Source organism: Budorcas taxicolor, chromosome 2 (assembly GCF_023091745.1).
Source record: "Budorcas taxicolor isolate Tak-1 chromosome 2, Takin1.1, whole genome shotgun sequence".
Lineage (NCBI taxonomy): Eukaryota > Metazoa > Chordata > Mammalia > Artiodactyla > Bovidae > Budorcas > Budorcas taxicolor.
In genome coordinates, this window is record NC_068911.1 from 72,258,870 (window position 1) to 72,276,005 (window position 17,136).

General features: G+C 41.4%; 1 protein-coding gene across 1 annotated transcript in view; it reads left to right on the top strand.

Moving 5' to 3' along the window:
* STK39 (serine/threonine kinase 39) overlaps positions 1 to 17,136 on the top strand; it is a 315,633-nt gene that overhangs the window by 63,442 nt on the left and 235,055 nt on the right. The window contains exon 2 of the mRNA XM_052663494.1: positions 3,942 to 4,054. Coding sequence (XP_052519454.1) covers positions 3,942 to 4,054 — 113 coding nt within the window. The remainder of the gene's footprint in view (positions 1 to 3,941; positions 4,055 to 17,136) is intronic.

Below are 17,136 nucleotides of genomic sequence, written 5' to 3' on the forward strand. Positions count from 1 at the left end.
GGCTGGGCAGTCCAGTTCAAGGTGCTGGCTGCTCTGGTTTCTGATGAGAGCTCTCTTCTCTTCCCTTCCTGTCCTTACCCATAAAGTGAGGGGTTGGACTCAGTGATGATCTTTGAGGCTCCCTGCACCCCTAATGTTGTTGCTCATCTCTCTTACAGTTGAAGGAAATCTTTGGATTCAAAGTGGACTGTTCCAAATTGTCCAGTGAGTGGTTAACTCCTCAAGTGAAGCGACAGTCGCTTCAGGTTCTAAAGCGTCACATTTGTTCTTTATCAAGATGAGAAGCTGCCAGTTGTTCTTTAGTCGGCTGTATGTATAAAGCAATACCGGTCCTGTAGTCGCATGGCTCCAATAAAAGACTTTCCCCACCACTCCCTCCCCTTTTTAAAAAAATGAAAGTTTTTATTGTTTATTATCACTTAAAAATATTTTTCATACCATTTTTAGAGGTGACTTTCCACCTATAACTGTTACAAAATGTTGACTATATAGCCCAGGTTGCACAGTACATCCTTGAAACGATCTTATACTCAGCAGTTTGTATCTCTCCCTTCTCCACCCCTATGTTGCCCCTCCTGCCCTCCCCACTGGTAACCACTGCTTACATAGCGTAACCTCTATCTGTGAGTGTACGTCTTTTTTGTTATATTTTTTAGATTCCACATGTAAGTGATATCATACAGTATTCATCTTTCTCTGATTTATTTCACTTACCATAGTGTCCTCCAACGCCATTCATGTCGCTTGCTGCAAATGGTAAATTTCTTTTCTTTATGGCTGAGTAATATATCTATTGTGTGTGTGTGTGTTAGGAGAGAGAGAGAGAGAGAGAGATCTGTCTCCATATATCTGTTGATGGACACTTAGGTTTCTTCCATATCTTGGCAATTGCAAATAATGTTACTGTGAACATTGGAGTGCATATATCTTTTAGAATTAGTGCGTTTGTTTTTTTCAGATACATAACCGGCAGTGGAATGACCAGGTCATATGGTAGTTCTATTTTGAGCTTTTTGAGACACCTCCATACAGTTTTTCACAGTAGCTGCACCAATTTACATTCCTATCAACAGTGTACAAGGCTTTCCTCTTCTTCACATCCTTGACAACATTTTGTGCTCTTTTTGATGATAGCCATTCTGATGGCTATGAGGTGTTATCTCATTTTGGTTTTGATTTGCATTTCCCTGATTATTGGCCATGTTGAGCATCTTTTCATGTGCCCATAGGCCATCTGCATGTCCTCTTTGGAAAAATGTCCATTTACTTCTGTCCATTTAAAATTTTTATTTATTAATTTTAAACTGTATTTTTTTCGCTGCCCATTTATTAGTTTGTTTTTTGATGTTGAGTTGTATGAGCTGTTTATATATTTTGAATATTAATTCCTTTTCAGTCATATCATTTGCAAATATTTTCTCCCATTCAGTAGTTTGTCTTTTCATCTAGTCAGTGGTATCCTTTGCTGTGTAAACGCCAACTCAACATCCCTTCCCCTTTTTAGAGTTCTTCTTTGTGTCCATGTTCTTGCATTTGTCTGTGGAAGCCAGAAGACTTTTACAGTGAAGCACTTAACTGACTCTGAGTGATAGCCGCATATCACATACGCTTATTTCATCCTTTCTGGGAATTTGTTGTCTTCTTTCCTGTTTTCCAGTTTTCCCAGTTTGAAATGGTCTGAGATGTGGATGGAGAATGGAGGGCTCGGACTGGGGGGAGTTTTATAATAGATAGGGCTGAGCTTCCCATCAGCAGCTCATTAAAGGTGTTTGTTGATTTCTCTGCTGGATACCAGGCCCAGTGCTAACTAGCTACTTATCACTTTCTCTGTGGGCTCGCTTCAGCGATGGGCTCTTGTTCTGGAGACCTTGCCTGGAAAATGCACTCTGCTATCAGCAGGGCTCTTTGTAGTGTTTGGCTCTGGTATCTGGAACATTCTGGATTGAGCCCAGCATGCTGTGATCTGCACGCTGGTGAGGTTGATCCAGTGGGACTTTGGAGTAACAGTTGATGGAGAAACACTGCGGTAAGGGAGAGGGCGGTAGTGGTGGTTTACTCGCTCAGTCGTGTCTGACTCTCTGCGACCCCACGGACTGTAGTCCATCAGGCCCCTCTGTCCATGGGATTCTCCAGGCAAGAATGCTGGAGGGGGTTTGTCATGTCCTCCTCCAGGGGATCTTCCCGACCCAGGGATCAAACCAGAGTCTCCTGCATTGCAGGCGGCTTCCTTACCACTGAACCACCAACTGACAAATTGATCATTCTGAGAACTGAGCTCTAGAGAGAGTGCGGCTCACTCGGACCTTCGCTCTAGGTTGATTCTCTTTTCTCCAACAATCTAGGGCAGTGTGGAAGATATTTTCATAGCAATGGCAAAACAAGGCTGCAAGGGAAAAGTGTGCTTCTGGCTTGTGGGTAGAAGAAAAAAAGCCTGGACCCGGGAGTGTGGCAGACCTGACTCAGACCCTGGCTCAGGTGCTTGTTAGCTGTGGGGGTCCTAGTGTTCTCACATGTAAAATGAGGCTATTAACAACAACAACAACGAAAAAATGCACAGGCTTGTAACAACAGTTATACAAGGAAAATGCGACTATATAGTGGGTAGTCAGTATATGTGGATTTACTCCCCTGGCGAACACAGGTGGGGCTTCCTGCAACGGAATGCTTGAAGTTGGAGACCTGTCTTTGGAGCATTTGGGTGACCTGCTGGGTCACCAGGTCAGGGGGCCAGAGCTGATGGTGAGACCACAGGGCAGAACCTTTGCACCAAAGACACTCATTTGGGCACTTCTGTGGGGGTGGGGAAGCCTTGATTTGCACAGGAAATGTCATGCCTCTATTTCACATGTATCAGGATAGCTGATACTGGTCTCTCCTCTTTTTTGACAAAAATAATCTCCCCTCCCCCATTTGGGTGATATTTAGCAACTCATTTGGGAAAAAGTACCCAAAGGAAAACTTGAAGGAGAAAACAGTCACATCCGCCCCCTTTTGCACAGGCTGTTTCTCTCCTTGGCAGTCTTGCAGCGGGAGGAGATTTATGAGATGAGAATGAGATTTTTGATATTCTTTGCAGAATTGAGATGCCTTAACCTGGAGGTCTTTTTGCCCCTTCGGAATATAAATCCGATTAGAAGCTCTTTGTGCTCTGCCACAAGTCATTACACGTCTACATTTTGTTCTTATAAAATATGGATAATGACATGGCTCTGTCTCCTAGGAGCTTGAGTGCATTAGCTAATGATCATGAAACCTTAGAAATGGGAAATGCATATGAATGCTGAGAGCTTTTGTAATTACAGGTTTGCATCATTTTGCTTGGCATCCTTGAAGAGGCCTGCTTTCAACATGAGAATACTCGGGTTGATTCCTGTTCTTCTAATTGTAGAGCCAGCTTGAAAGAGAGAAACTCGGAGAGTGTTCAGAGCAGAGAAGTTGTAGCATCTGGTGGAAGCCCTCAAGTAGCTTAGGCTGCAGTGGCTTGGTTTGCACTGAAGTGGAAGAAGAGCTTGAGATATTGTAAAGTCATCACAATGAGAAAATGCCAGTACCCAAGGATGGTAATGGCTTCCACGCAGGGTTGTAATGAAATGCTCGTGTCCTTTATTCTTGTGACATCAGATATATTATTTTCTCAGCCTTTATTCTAGGCAGCCGTGAACACGCTGTATTGCAGTGGGGCTGTTTTGATGTGGGTCACCTTCCTGGATTGTTAAGCCTCTGGAGTGTAGAGACTGTCTTTGTATCCTCTAGAAAAATCCAGATTTTCCTTTATCTCTTCCAGATAATTATTTTTGAACTTAAGAATCTCTTTAAAAGGATGTCAGATGGTAATGTGTTGAATACCCAAGTTATAGAAACTTAAAAAAAAAAAAAGAATTTATGTGTGTAACCTGACAGTGTGCCATTTGACAGCTGATGTTGTTTCCATTTGCTTTCAGGCAGTGGCGCTACAGCTGTGGTTCAGGCTGCTCTGTGCAAACCCAGGCAAGAACGCGTAGCAATAAAGCGGATCAACTTGGAAAAATGCCAGACCAGCATGGACGAACTATTAGTAAGTCAAAGTGAATGGGATATTGCCGGTTGCTTTTCGTATCTTACGTAGAGATGGGCCGGAGAAGCAGGAGAGGAGAGAGCAGAGGCCACTTGATGTTTTCTCCCATTTGGACACACGTATTTCTTGGAAAGCAGCCCACCTGGCTTTTTCCTCCTTACGACTGTGTTGTGTAATATACAGCTTACTTTGCTTTGACAAATAGAATTTTACTCAGTCCTCATAATCCCCAGGTGGGGATGGTCTCAGTGTTGACACTGCTTTATGAAATGAGGAAATAGCCTCGGATGACCTAAGGTCATATTATACTGAATTGGATGACGAGTTTCTGGCCCTCCGTCTCGACTCGTACACAAAGAGAAATTACTCCCTAAACAATTTGCTGGCCCTTCTGGCTTTCATAAATCACAAAATCTCCTCTAAATTTCAGTTATTCAGAAATACCACAGGGTAGCTTGCATTCCTATTGGCGAATGAGAAGAGTTTGTTTTTTTGTTTTTATTTTGGTACAGGCCAACTTGTACTTTTTCTAAGTAAAGTATGTTACATAAATAATTGGAGCTTGTCAGTGTGGCTGTGACTATAGTAGCATTGGTTGGTTGAAGGATCATTTGCTTTTGGTTTAGCTGACTCATTATTAAATGAACAGCTTGGCAAATGGTTATTAGTTGCCCGGCAAACTGTGAAGGGTTTGAGAGTTTAATCTCATAAATATAGTTGTCATTCTGCCTGCCAATTTTCTTTTTTTTTTTCCTTTGGGTCATTTGTTTGAGGATAATGGAAAACTGCAGTGGAGGAGTTGACTGATTGGTTATCCCACCACTAATCCCAGAACAAATATTAGTCCAATAGCTCCATACAGGCTGCAGAGTATAATGACAGTTGGCTCCAAATGAAGAGGCCTTTTGTCATAGTCTACATTGGGAATGGAATGTCATTAACAAGAGCCTTTTGTCTTTACTCAGAATATAGCTTTTATTTCTGGCATAATTACAGTACACTATAGTATAAATTAAGTACAAGGATAAAGCTGTACTTTTCCAGATCTGTTTGGCCTTACATTTTAAATCAGGCTCCATAAAGCATAGTTTTCGCTGGGATTGATACAACAGATTGCTGGCTAAAAGTTCAATTAAAGGAAGGGCTTCCACAATTTAATTTAAAAAAAAAATTTTTTTTTTTTTGCATGCATTTAGCACTTTTACCCTCCTCAGAATTTCAGCCCCGCTCTGCTCTTACTGAAATTATGACTGCATACTTCTGTTGCTTGCTATCACGGTGACCAATAAAACTGTGTCTATGTCATCTGACCAGTTTTCAAGGTCACTTTCTGGCATGGAAAAAGCTTTAAACAAACTGGAGAGAGCTGTGTCCTGCCTTTGCCACTAACTTTTTTTTTTTTTTTCCTGTCAAGTTACCTAACAGCTCTGCATGATTTAAAGAGAATTGAATCACAAGAGCGCTAAGATCCCATTGTTTGTTGCTGTTGTTCAGCTACTAAGTCATGTCTGACTCTTCGAGACCCCGTGAACTGCAGCACACCAGGCTTCCCTGTCCTTCACCATCTCCCAGAGTTTGGTCAAGCTTGTGTGCATTGAGTTGGTGATGCCATCCAACCGTCTCATCCTCTGTCATTCCCTTCTCCTCCCCTCAGTCTTTCCCAGCATCAGGGTCTTTTCCAGGATCCCATTAGGAGTCTCAAATTCTGTGGCTATACTAAGTACATAATAATTTTTTAAGGATCTTGAAGTATACGTTTATCCTTACGCTGTGTTTGGAAATATTACTCTTGAATTTGCCTGTGGCAGTTGTATTGGATTATGGTGTTCTGTTGGAGGTCTCACAGTCGTCTTTTTGCCACCAGCAAAATATTTAGACAGAATATGTACAAGGCTTGTATGTACTTGTATCTGATAGTTCTGGAACCAGCCTTCAGGGCTGATGCTGTGGTCTCTGGTTTCTAACAAGCCCTCAGCTGCCCAAAAGGAGAAGGCGATGGCACCCCACTCTAGTATTCTTGCCTGGAAAATCCCATGGATGGAGGAGCCTGGTGGGCTGCAGTCCTTGGGGTTGCGAAGAGTCGGACACGACTGAGTGGCTTCACTTTCACTTTTCACTTTCATGCATTGGAGAAAGAAATGGCAACCCACTCCGGTGTTCTTGCCTGGAGAATCCCCGGGATGGGGGAGCCTGGTGGGCTGCTGTCTATGGGGTCTCACAGAGTTGGACACAACTGAAGCGACTTAGCAGCAGCAGCAGAAGTTGCCCAAAGTCTCCATGTTTCCCCCCTGCTGACTTTTTATCAGCAGTCGGCTGCCAGTGATGACACCTATGTAAGGGTTCTACTGGAGGCACCAGGACTGTTGTCGTTCCAGGCCCTTTTCTCTATTTCCTGGGACCAGGAACCATATCAGTGTCATTTGGAGTGACTCATAATTTAGCCAGAGCTGTCAGTGTAAGGACTAGAGCTTTATCTAGCTTAGTGCTTGGCTCCATTAACCTGAAGTTTTAAGATTTACAAATTTGCTTGTTAGCAGTTAATTTCTTTTTTTCATTTTCTACCTGCTCCCATGCCCATGTTGTGTTAATGGAATGTAGCATAATTATCTGTTTTTCATTTTAAAGGATGTTTGATTTGTTGCTCTAATCTTTCCTTAATTTTGAGTCTTTGACCTTTTGATGTCTTGATATTTCTAGGGCTGGAGGGAATGGCTATGGTTCTTTAGGACACACAGCTCCCAGGTTCTCTGCAAGCAAAAAGAAATAGAACTGACAGTGTAGGCTCCTGCTGTTGCCAGGCTTTCATGGTGGCCAAGCTCTCGGCACATGACTCGTGCGGAGCAAAGTTGCTGTAATCCTTTCAGTGTCTAATCCTGCTGCTGCTCGCGCTTTTATTATCTCTGTGGGTTCACATTTTGGCAGTGTCTGGACATCCGCTCTCCTAATAATCCTTTAATTCCGTGAGTGTGTGTGTATTATATACAGGTCAGTGCTCGGCGTCATTTCACAAACTGTGTCATGTGTTAGCTGGAAACCATTGTTCTTTCAAGAAACAATGGCCACTGGAGTCCTTATCTTGTGGGAGTGTTATGTCATGGAAGTCACAATTACCAGCTATTTGCTGGCTACTGGAACCGCTGCCTCCCCTGCTGAAGCTCTGTCAACCTCCCACCCCTGCTGTCTACCCTGCCCCTACCCGCCAGCCCTGACTCCCATAGGAAGCCAGATTTATCCTCACAGGTTGAATGTGATGGTAGAGAACGGTTTGGACAACTGGCCCTGAACTTTGCTTCTTTATGTGATGGAGGCACTCTTTAGATTTTCCCATGGTTGTGGAGTTTATTCACAGTTTGACTGAAGACGATTTATGTGGTCATGATTTCTTTTTTTAACTTTATTTTTAAAGTAAATTGAAGTATTGTAGTAAAGTATTGAAGTATTGTAGTAAAAATAATTTAAAATTATTTTTAAAGTAATATTGAAGTATTATGATTTCTGGGCTTCCCTGGTGGCTCAGCTGATAAAGAATCCACCTGCAATGCAGGAGACCTGGGTTCGATCCCTGGGTTGGGAATATCCCCTGGAGAAGGGAACGGCTACCCACACCAGTATTCTGGCCTGGAGAATTCCATGAACTGTATAGTCCACGGGGTCACCAAGAGCTGGACATGACTGAGCGACTTTCATTTTTCATTATGATTCCTAAAGCAAAGTGATCTTCAGTATCACCTCTGAGAGTGAAGGGAGGAAGAGAAATGTTCAGTGAGATCACTGGGGCTAAATAATTGGTAATTTATGTGAAAATGATGCTCTTCAAAGGAGTACTGTGGTATCCTCAGAGATACTAATTATTTGGTAAATACTTGAGTTTCTACGAGCTTCCCAGGTGGCACTAGTGGTAAAGAATTTGCCTGCCAATGCAGAAGAGACACTGGTTCAATCCCTGATTTGGGAAGATCCCCTGGAGGAGGGCATGGCAACCCACTTCAGTGTTCTTGCCTGGAGAATCCCGTGGACAGAGGAGCCTGGCGGGCTACCAACCATAGCGTTGCACAGTTGGACACAACTGAAGCAGCTTAGCACACACACATGTGAGTTTCTATGTTGTGCTTAGGCCCACAGAAAGGATGGGTTTTGGGTGTATACATGAGAGGACAAAGGTATGTGCTCACTAAAACTTCATTTTAACAAAAATTAGAGCACCCTTAAATGTTTTCCTTGGCATTTACTCAATCTAAACTAATTTTCTATGCATTCTTGTGAATTTTCATTTGTGTTTTTTGACTTTGGTCTTTAACATCCTAATCTGTCTGGGTGTGATGATCTTGGTTGTTATTTTTCCAAGAGCTTAGGAGTGTTACTGGTCTGTTCTATATTCTTAACCTGGATATGTTGATAATGCTGAGATTTGCTATCCCACATTTGTTGCTAACTCCATATTTGTTAATCCCACTCCAGTATAAAAGACTAATTATAATTAGTTTAACACCCCCTGGGAGATAGTTACAGTTTTAGAGCAGAGCTTGCTAACTCCATAGTTAGGAAAGCCTTCCTAGATGCTGGCCCCTGGACTAGGTGATGGGAAAACGAAAGAGTCTTCTTTTTTGTGGAGGCTGGGACTAGCCAATGAGTCTCTTCATATTTGCATTGGGTTGGTGAGATGTTTGAGCGAGGAATATCTTTCTGCACTTTTCCCTCTGCTTGTCTAGAAACAGTTTATCAGATTGATAGGCAGATTCTCTAGTGTGTACCCCACTAAGGAAATTTTCACTTTCCAGTAGGAATTTAAAGTTTCCCAAGTGGGTCTGACCCACACTCTTGCAGACTAGTATATTCTGGTTAAGGATGGCCTTGGGGTTTTCTTGAAGAAACTTGGTTCTCCGGTTTGTGGTCAACCTCAGAGGTCAGGGATGCTACTCGGGGGTGCCCTTGGGTTCCCTTAAAATTCATTACATAAGTGAAGAATTAATCTGCTTGAGTCTTTTTCAGTCTCTGTCACCAGATGACAGTTCCATAGATGTGACACGGCCCTTTCTTTTATTTACCCTAAACCCTATGTTTTTTAGTCCTTGGGACACACTCTTCTTTGGTTTTACCCAAGGATTGATGAATGTTTTGGTTCATCACCTTGTTTGACATTTTGATCCTTAGACTTTAATCAATCATATCTTTCTCAACTTTTTTCCTCTAGACTAGAATTCTCGTATTTTCAGTCTGTCCTTAGTACTGAGTCACAGAAAAGTCAGTATCATTTTCTCATTCTTTCATATACATCAAATCTTATAGTTTAATTCTTAGGGGCAGGACTGCCTTAGGTGTAGGAAAAAATCATGGCCCTGGAATTGGGCAAAATGCTTATTTCATCTTTTTTAAAAAAATTTATGTGTTTATTTTAGTTATTTGGCTGTTCCAGGTCTTAGTTGTGGCATGGTGAACTTTTAGTTACAGCGTGTGGGATCTAGTTACCTGCCTAGGAATCAAACCCAAGCCCCCTGCATTGGCAATGCAGAGTCTTAGTCATTAGACCACTAGGGAAGTGGTCCAATGTGCTTATTTCTTAAAAATAAAAGGAAAAACTGTCTAGTTAACTGATTATATTATACAAAACTGATTATATTATACATTTTCCAGCAGTCTATGGGGATGGCAAAAGTGAAGTATAAAAAAAGAGAGACACAACTGAAGTTGTATTCAAACTGGGAATATTTTCACCATTTTCTCCTACTCTGAAAATGCATATGTTCTGGGTCTCTTTGTTACCAAACACGTAAGTCCAGAAATCTGAGTGGCCTTGTAATGTTAATTTCTCTTTATTTTTCTTTTTTTTTTAAAAAAAGGATGTTAAAACATTTAAGCAAGCCATTTCTAACAGTCAGTTCAGTCACTCAGTCGTGTCCAACTCTTTGCGACCCCATGAATCGAAGCACGCCAGGCCTCCCTGTCCATCACCAACTCCCGGAATTCACCCAAACTCGTGTGTCGAGTCGGTGATGCCATCCAGCCATCTCATCCTCTGTCGTCCCCTTCTCCTCCTGCCTCCAATCCCTCCCAGCATCAGGGTCTTTTCCAGTGAGTCAACCCTCTGCATGAGGTGGCCAAAGTATTGGAGTTTCAGCCTCAGCATCAGTCCTTCCAATGAATACCCAGGACTGGTCTCCTTTAGGATGGACTGGTTGGATCTCCTTGCAGTCCAAGGGACTCTGAAGAGTCTTCTCCAGCACCACAGTTCAAAGCATCAATTCTTTAGTGCTCAGCTTTCTTCACAGTCCAACTCTCACATCCATATAAGACCACTGGAAAAACCATAGCCTTGACTAGTCGGACCTTTATTGGCAAAGTAATATCTCTGCTTTTTAATATGCTATCTAGGTTGGTCATAACTTTCCTTCCAAAGAGTAAGTGTCTTTTAATTTCATGGCTGCAATCACCATCTGCAGTGCATAAGAATACTTTAGTGTAAATTCAATTAGGATATTTAATTAGCTGAATCAACTACGATAAAACTTTTAAAGTTTCCAAAATGAAATTTTCTCTAGCTAAATCATACATATATTCCTAAGCAAATGTAACTTTAGAGCTATAAAAATAAATTACTTTTGCATATATGATATTCTCTAATTCCTTAAAAATGGTATATCTTCAATTTATCCAATAATTTCCCATTTCTAGTCCTGCCCTCAGTTGGACTATATTTGAGTAAAGCACGAACACCAAATCGTATGAAAATAATTACAAAGTCAAATGGGCAAGGGACACATGACAGTATAAAATTTGATATTTGAGACTGAAATGCTCAGAACTGTACTATATTCAGCAAAGTAGGCTTGTATTTTAATGCCATTCCCTTGATATAAAAGATTTTACAAGGAACAGACAAATGCAGTTTGTTACCACATATGTCAAGGGATGTGCTGGGATATGAATCATTAATTTACTAATTAGTTCTTCAGTTCAAAAAGAATGAAAAATACTTTCACTGATACAATAGACAACACACACACACACGTTATAGCTTCCAATTTTTTAAGCTGATGTCCTCAAACCAGTATAATGTATAGTTTTTGTCTATAATAAAAAGACTTGCAAAAATACTTTATAATTGTGTTAACAATTACAGAGATTAAGTTAAAATGCACCAGAAGACATTTTTTCTTAATTTTTAAAAATCTCAATTTACAAAAACAAAACTGCTTAGAGGTCCCCAAATACTATAATTAAACATTAAAAGAATGAGAGAAACCTATGTCAGGTAATAGGAGATAACTATTCTACTAAAGGAACATTAGGCAAAATAAATATCTAGCTTTATTCTCCAAAATAAGCTACAAATCATAGCTAATTCATTCCTCTAGAGAGGAAGGGAAGTGTGGAAGGGAGGAGGGAGCCTGTGCAGGGGAGGGTTGGGGAGGGGAGTGGAGTGGAAGTATGGAAGGAAATGCAGTTCAAGAGAAGCGAAATAATCAATAAAATCACACTACAGCAGAAAGCAAAATGAGACCAGGGCTGCATTCTGAGGAAAGTGAGCCCATGTTACTTAAAGATACTGTCAGTGAGAGCAAAATACCTGTATAAAGATGATACAGGGAGAGAAGGGCAAATGCCAGAATTTTTCTAGTTCAAGACTGAGAAATTTTTTCATTATGTACACAGGAGAAACAGATGGCGCTCTGTGTACCCAAACCTACGAATTTACAGTGAATTTTTATTGTTACACCACAATACTGGAGTGATTTGACACTACCCCGAATTGTAAAGCACAATTTGCTAGTAATTAGTGTTTCTATTTAAATGATCTTAAAAGGGGATTTCATTTTAAAAATTAATTTTTAAATTTATAGAATCATAGAACTTTTGGTAGAGGAAATACATTTTTGCCTTCGAGTATACTTTCTTACTGAAAAAACGAGGAGGCTGAGGACCAGAAGTGAAAGTGATTCATCCCAAGGCCAGTGCCGGGGTGGAGAATGCAGGCCCTCTGACCCAGGAAGCAACCTGCCCTCTGTCACAAGTTTCAGTATTCCTCACTGGTGCAGTTGTTTTTTGAAATGATTTTGCTCACATCTGTCACCCATCACAAACTAAAATATTTTAATAATCATGACATTATTGTCATGGTGGGAGTTGGTGATGGACAGGGAGGCCGGGTGTTCATGGGGTTGCAGAGAGTCAGACACGACTGAGCGACTGAACTGAACTGATGTTATCATCTTTCTTATTTTGGTTATTTCCACAATTAATTTAGCTTCCTCTGAAAGAGAAGGACTTGGAAACATGAGGGAGAAGGCTGGAGAGAGATGGGTGGGGTTTCTGCTGCTATTCCCTGGCAAAACCCCAGACTGTAGTTGTACCCAGGTGTGGGACAGGGCAGGCCACACAAAACAAAAAGCTCTGTTTCACCTCCCATTCTCATCATTTGGTGATGAAGCGAAATGTAGCCGTGGTGTGGAAAGCTGGCCCGGAGGTTTCCAGCAGCATAAATTGGCCAAAAGGAAAGAGTCTCTGTGTTTCTGTTTTTAACGAAGTCTTCGACTTTACTTTTCCCAGTACTCCCAGTCATGGACCATTAAAGGCTCAAACAGCGGTTGTTGATAGCTGAGCCTGGTTCGGATTCCTGATGGCCAACTTTAGAGCTTTCAGATCCCATGAGGCGTCCTTGTTACTGTTTGCCGAAGAACTTTTTCAGTCAACTCTGAAAGAAAATGGCTCTTCCCTATTGACTTTGCCTATGTGATTTCAATATCACTCCTTTATTCTTTGCTTTCTTTCCTTGTTAACTATTTCAGCAACTTCGTCATTTTCAAGCAAAATTCTGTAGTTTTTTTTTTTTTTTCGACCAGTTTTTGCAGAAGGCTCATTGTCATGATGTCATAACCAAGTAGGTAGGCCCAGAAATGGAAGTTGTGTTCTGTGGGAAGGAGCTATTTACCCATTGTGATTTCTCTGCTGATTTCCCGGGGTTTTCCAGACCTCCACCTCCTCTGACACTTGACCTTTTACAACAGCTCTTTTTAGTTTACTTCCCTGGTGGCTCAGATGGTAAAGCATCTGTCTACAATGTGGGAGACCTCGGTTTGATCCCTGGGTTGGGAAGATCCCTTGGAGAAGGAAATGGCAATCCACTCCAGTACTATTGCCTGGAAAATCCCATGGACAGAGGAGCCTGATAGGCCACAGTCCATGGGGTCGCAAAGAGTAGGACGCGACTAAGTGACTTCACTTTCACTTTCCACAGACATGATTAAGGCTGTCACAAAATTTGATTCCTTTTCCTAATTCTTGCATGTGTTTTTCCCTGACTTCAAAATACCCAGACCTTCCCCATTTCTAATCTTGTCTTCAGTTTGACTGTACTTGGATAAATAGTTACTAAATCATATAAAAATAATTCTAAAACTAACTGGCGAGGCACACTGGTTGATATATTCATAAATAGTATAGGTCAGAATATTTGACTTAACTCTTCCTCGAGTAGGTTTTTCTTCCTATTGGTACTCTCTTTCTACAAGAGGTAGGAGTTTGCTGTATATGTGCCATTTGATTTTTTATAATTAAAAATAACATTTTTCATGATTGAAAATGACAGTCCAAAAAAATATATTGCTGTTAGAACTTTGTCAATCTTTTCCTTCCATTTCTTGGCTGACATTTGAAATCATTGAAGTTTATGGGTTTTTTTCCTGTTCAAAAAAAAAAAAAGTCAGCTACTTACAATATTGGGTTATTTGTGAATACGGATGAGATTACTGTTCATAATGATGATGATGTTATGGCAGTGGAAGCTGAATGATGACTTTTTGAAGAATGTTTTCAATTAACCCGGTTACCCTCATATCATTAAGGCGGCGGTCCAACCTTTTTTGGCACTAGGGACCTGTTTTGTGGAAGACAATTTTTCCATGGACTGGGGAGGTAGGGGGGAAGATGGTTTCAGGATGATTCAAGCTCTTTACATTTATTGTGCACTTTATTTCTATTATTACTACATTGGCTCCACCTTAGATATCAGGCATTAGGACACAGAGGTAGGGGACCCCTGATAAAGAATTATTTAAATGCTTAGAGGGGCTTTGTTTACATTTTAAAGATATATTTGGTTATCTCTCAGATTTGGAAATATACGTTTTATTTGCTAGTATTCATGGGTCACATCCCTGGAGGAGGAAATGGCAACCCACTCCAGTATTCTTGCCTGGAGAATCCCATGGACAGAGGAACCTGGCGGGCTGCATTGCATGGGGTTGCAAAGAGTCGGACACTACTGAAGTGACTTAGCACATGGGTCATATATTTATTTTTAAGATTAAATTCCAGTGTGGAAATGTGCTTTTCCACAAATGCAAAATTTGGGAGGTCGCTGTTCTCCCAGCATTCTGTCGAAAGAATTGGTGCATCTCAGTGCTTAACTGGAAAGCAGTGCTTTGTGAACTTGGCTGCAAATTAGAGTCACCTTGGAGCTTTTGAAAATTTTCATTTCCCGGCTGAGTCCTAAACTAATTTTATATCAGTGGCTCTGGGTCTGAGATCCAGGCATTGGTATTTTTTAAAGGTCCCAAGGTGATTCCACTGTGCATCCAAGGTTGAGAACAACTAGTTTAGAATAAAGTTAGAAGTAGCACCTCCTCAGATTTAACTGCTCGTGATATTGGAACTTTTCGCTTCTCTTCTTTTCACAGCTATTTGTAAGGCCTCCCCAGAGAGCCATTTTGCTTTTTTGCATTTCTTTTCCATGGGGATGGTCTTGATCCCTGTCTCCTGTACAGTGTCACAGATCTCCGTCCATAGTTCATCAGGCACTCTATCGATCAGATCTAGTCCCTTAAATCTATTTTTCACTTTCACTGTATAATCCTAAGGAATTTGATTTAGGTCATACCTGAATGGTCTAGTGTTTTTCCTTACTTTCTTCAATTTAAGACTGAATTTGGCAATAAGGAGTTCATGATCTGAGCCATAGTCAGCTCCCAGTCTTGTTTTTGCTGACTTGTATACAGCATCTCCATCTTTGGCTGCAAAGAATATAATCAATCTGATTTCGGTGTTGACCATCTGGTGATGTGCATATGTAGAGTCTTCTCTTGTGTTGTTGGAAGAGGGTGTTTGCTATGACCAGTGCATTGTCTTGGGAAAACTCTGTTAGCCTTTGCCCTGCTTCATGCAAAGGAGAAAAGGAAACATATAAGCATCTGAATGCAGAGTTCCAAAGAATAGCAAGGAGAGATAAGAAAGCCTTCCTCGGCAATCAATGCAAAGAAATAGAGGAAAACAACAGAATGGGAAAGACAAGAGATCTCTTCAAGAAAATTAGAGATACCAAGGGAACATTTCATGCAAAGATGGGCTTGATAAAGGACAGAAATGGTATGGACCTAACAGAAGCAGAAGATATTAAGAAGAGGTGGCAAGAATACATGGAGGAACTGTACAAAAAAGATCTTCACAACCCAGATAATCACGGTGGTATGATCACTCATCTAGAGCCAGACATCCTGGAATGTGAAGTCAAGTGGGCCTTAGAAAGCATCACTACGAACAAAACTAATGGAGGTGATGGAATTCCAGTTGAGCTCTTTCAAATCCTGAAAGATGATGCTGTGAAAGTGTTGCACTCAATATGCCAGCAAAGTTGGAAAACTCAGCAGTGGCCACAGGACTGGAAAAGGTCAGTTTTCATTCCAATCCCAAAGAAAGGCAATGCCAAAGAATGCTCAAACTACCGCATAAATTGCACTCATCTCACATGCTAGTAAAGTAATGCTCAAAATTCTCCAAGCCAGGCTTCAGCAATATGTGAACTGTGAACTTCCAGATGTTCAAGCTGGTTTTAGGAAAGGCAGAGGAACCAGAGACCAAATTGCCAACATCCACTGGATCGTGGAAAAAGGAAGAGAGTTCCAGAAAAACATCTGTTTCTGCTTTATCGACTATGCCAAAGCCTTTGACTGTGTGGATCACAACAAACTGTGGAAAATTCTGAAAGAGATGGGAATACCAGACCACCTAACCTGCCTCTTGAGAACCCTGTATGCAGGTCAGGAAGCAACAGTTAGAACTGGACATGGAAGAACAGACTAGCTCCAAATAGGAAAAGGAGTACGTCAAGGCTGTATATTGTCTCCCTGCTTATTGAACTTCTATGCAGAGTACATCATGAGAAACGCTGGGCTGGAAGAAGCACAAGCTGGAATCAAGATTGCCGGGAGAAATATCAATCACCTCAGATATGCAGATGACACTACCCTTATGGCAGAAAGTGAAGAGGAACTAAAAAGCCTCTTGATGAAAGTGAAAGAGGAGAGTGAAAAAGTTGGCTTAAAGCTCAACATTCAGAAAACGAAGATCATGGCATCTGGTCCCATCAGTTCATGGCAAATAGATGGGGAAACAGTGGAAACAGTGTCAGACTTTGTTTTTTTGGGCTCCAGAATCACTGCAAATGGTGATTGCAGCCACGAAATTAAAAGACGAGGAATCCTTGGAAGGAACATTATGACCAACCTAGATAGCATATTGAAAAGCAGAGACATTACTTTGCTAGCAAAGGTCTGCCTAGTCAAGGCTATGGTTTTTCCAGTAGTCACGTATGGATGTGAGAGTTGAACTGTGAAGAAAGCTGAGTGCCAAAGAATTGATGCTTTTGAACTGTGGTGTTGGAGAAGACTCTTGAGAGTCCCTTGGACTGCAAGGAGATCCAACCATTCCGTCCTAAAGGAGATCAGTCCTGGGTGTTCTTTGTAAGGACTGTTGCTAAGCTGAAACTCCAATACTTTGGCCACCTCATGCAAAGAGTTGACTCATTGGAAAAGACTCTGATGCTGGGAGGGATTGGGGGCAGGAGGAGAAGGGGACGACAGAGGATGAGATGGCTGGATGGCATCACCGACTCAATGGACATGAGTTTGAGTGAACTCCGGGAGTTGGTGATGGACAGGGAGCCCTGGCGTGCTGCGATTCATAGGGTCACAAAGAGTCGACACGACTGAGCGACTGAACTGAACTGATGTTGGAACTTGGGTGGATTTCATTTCTCAGCTAAGGCTGAATAGAATATTTTGCTACCAACATCAGATACAGAAGATACAGAA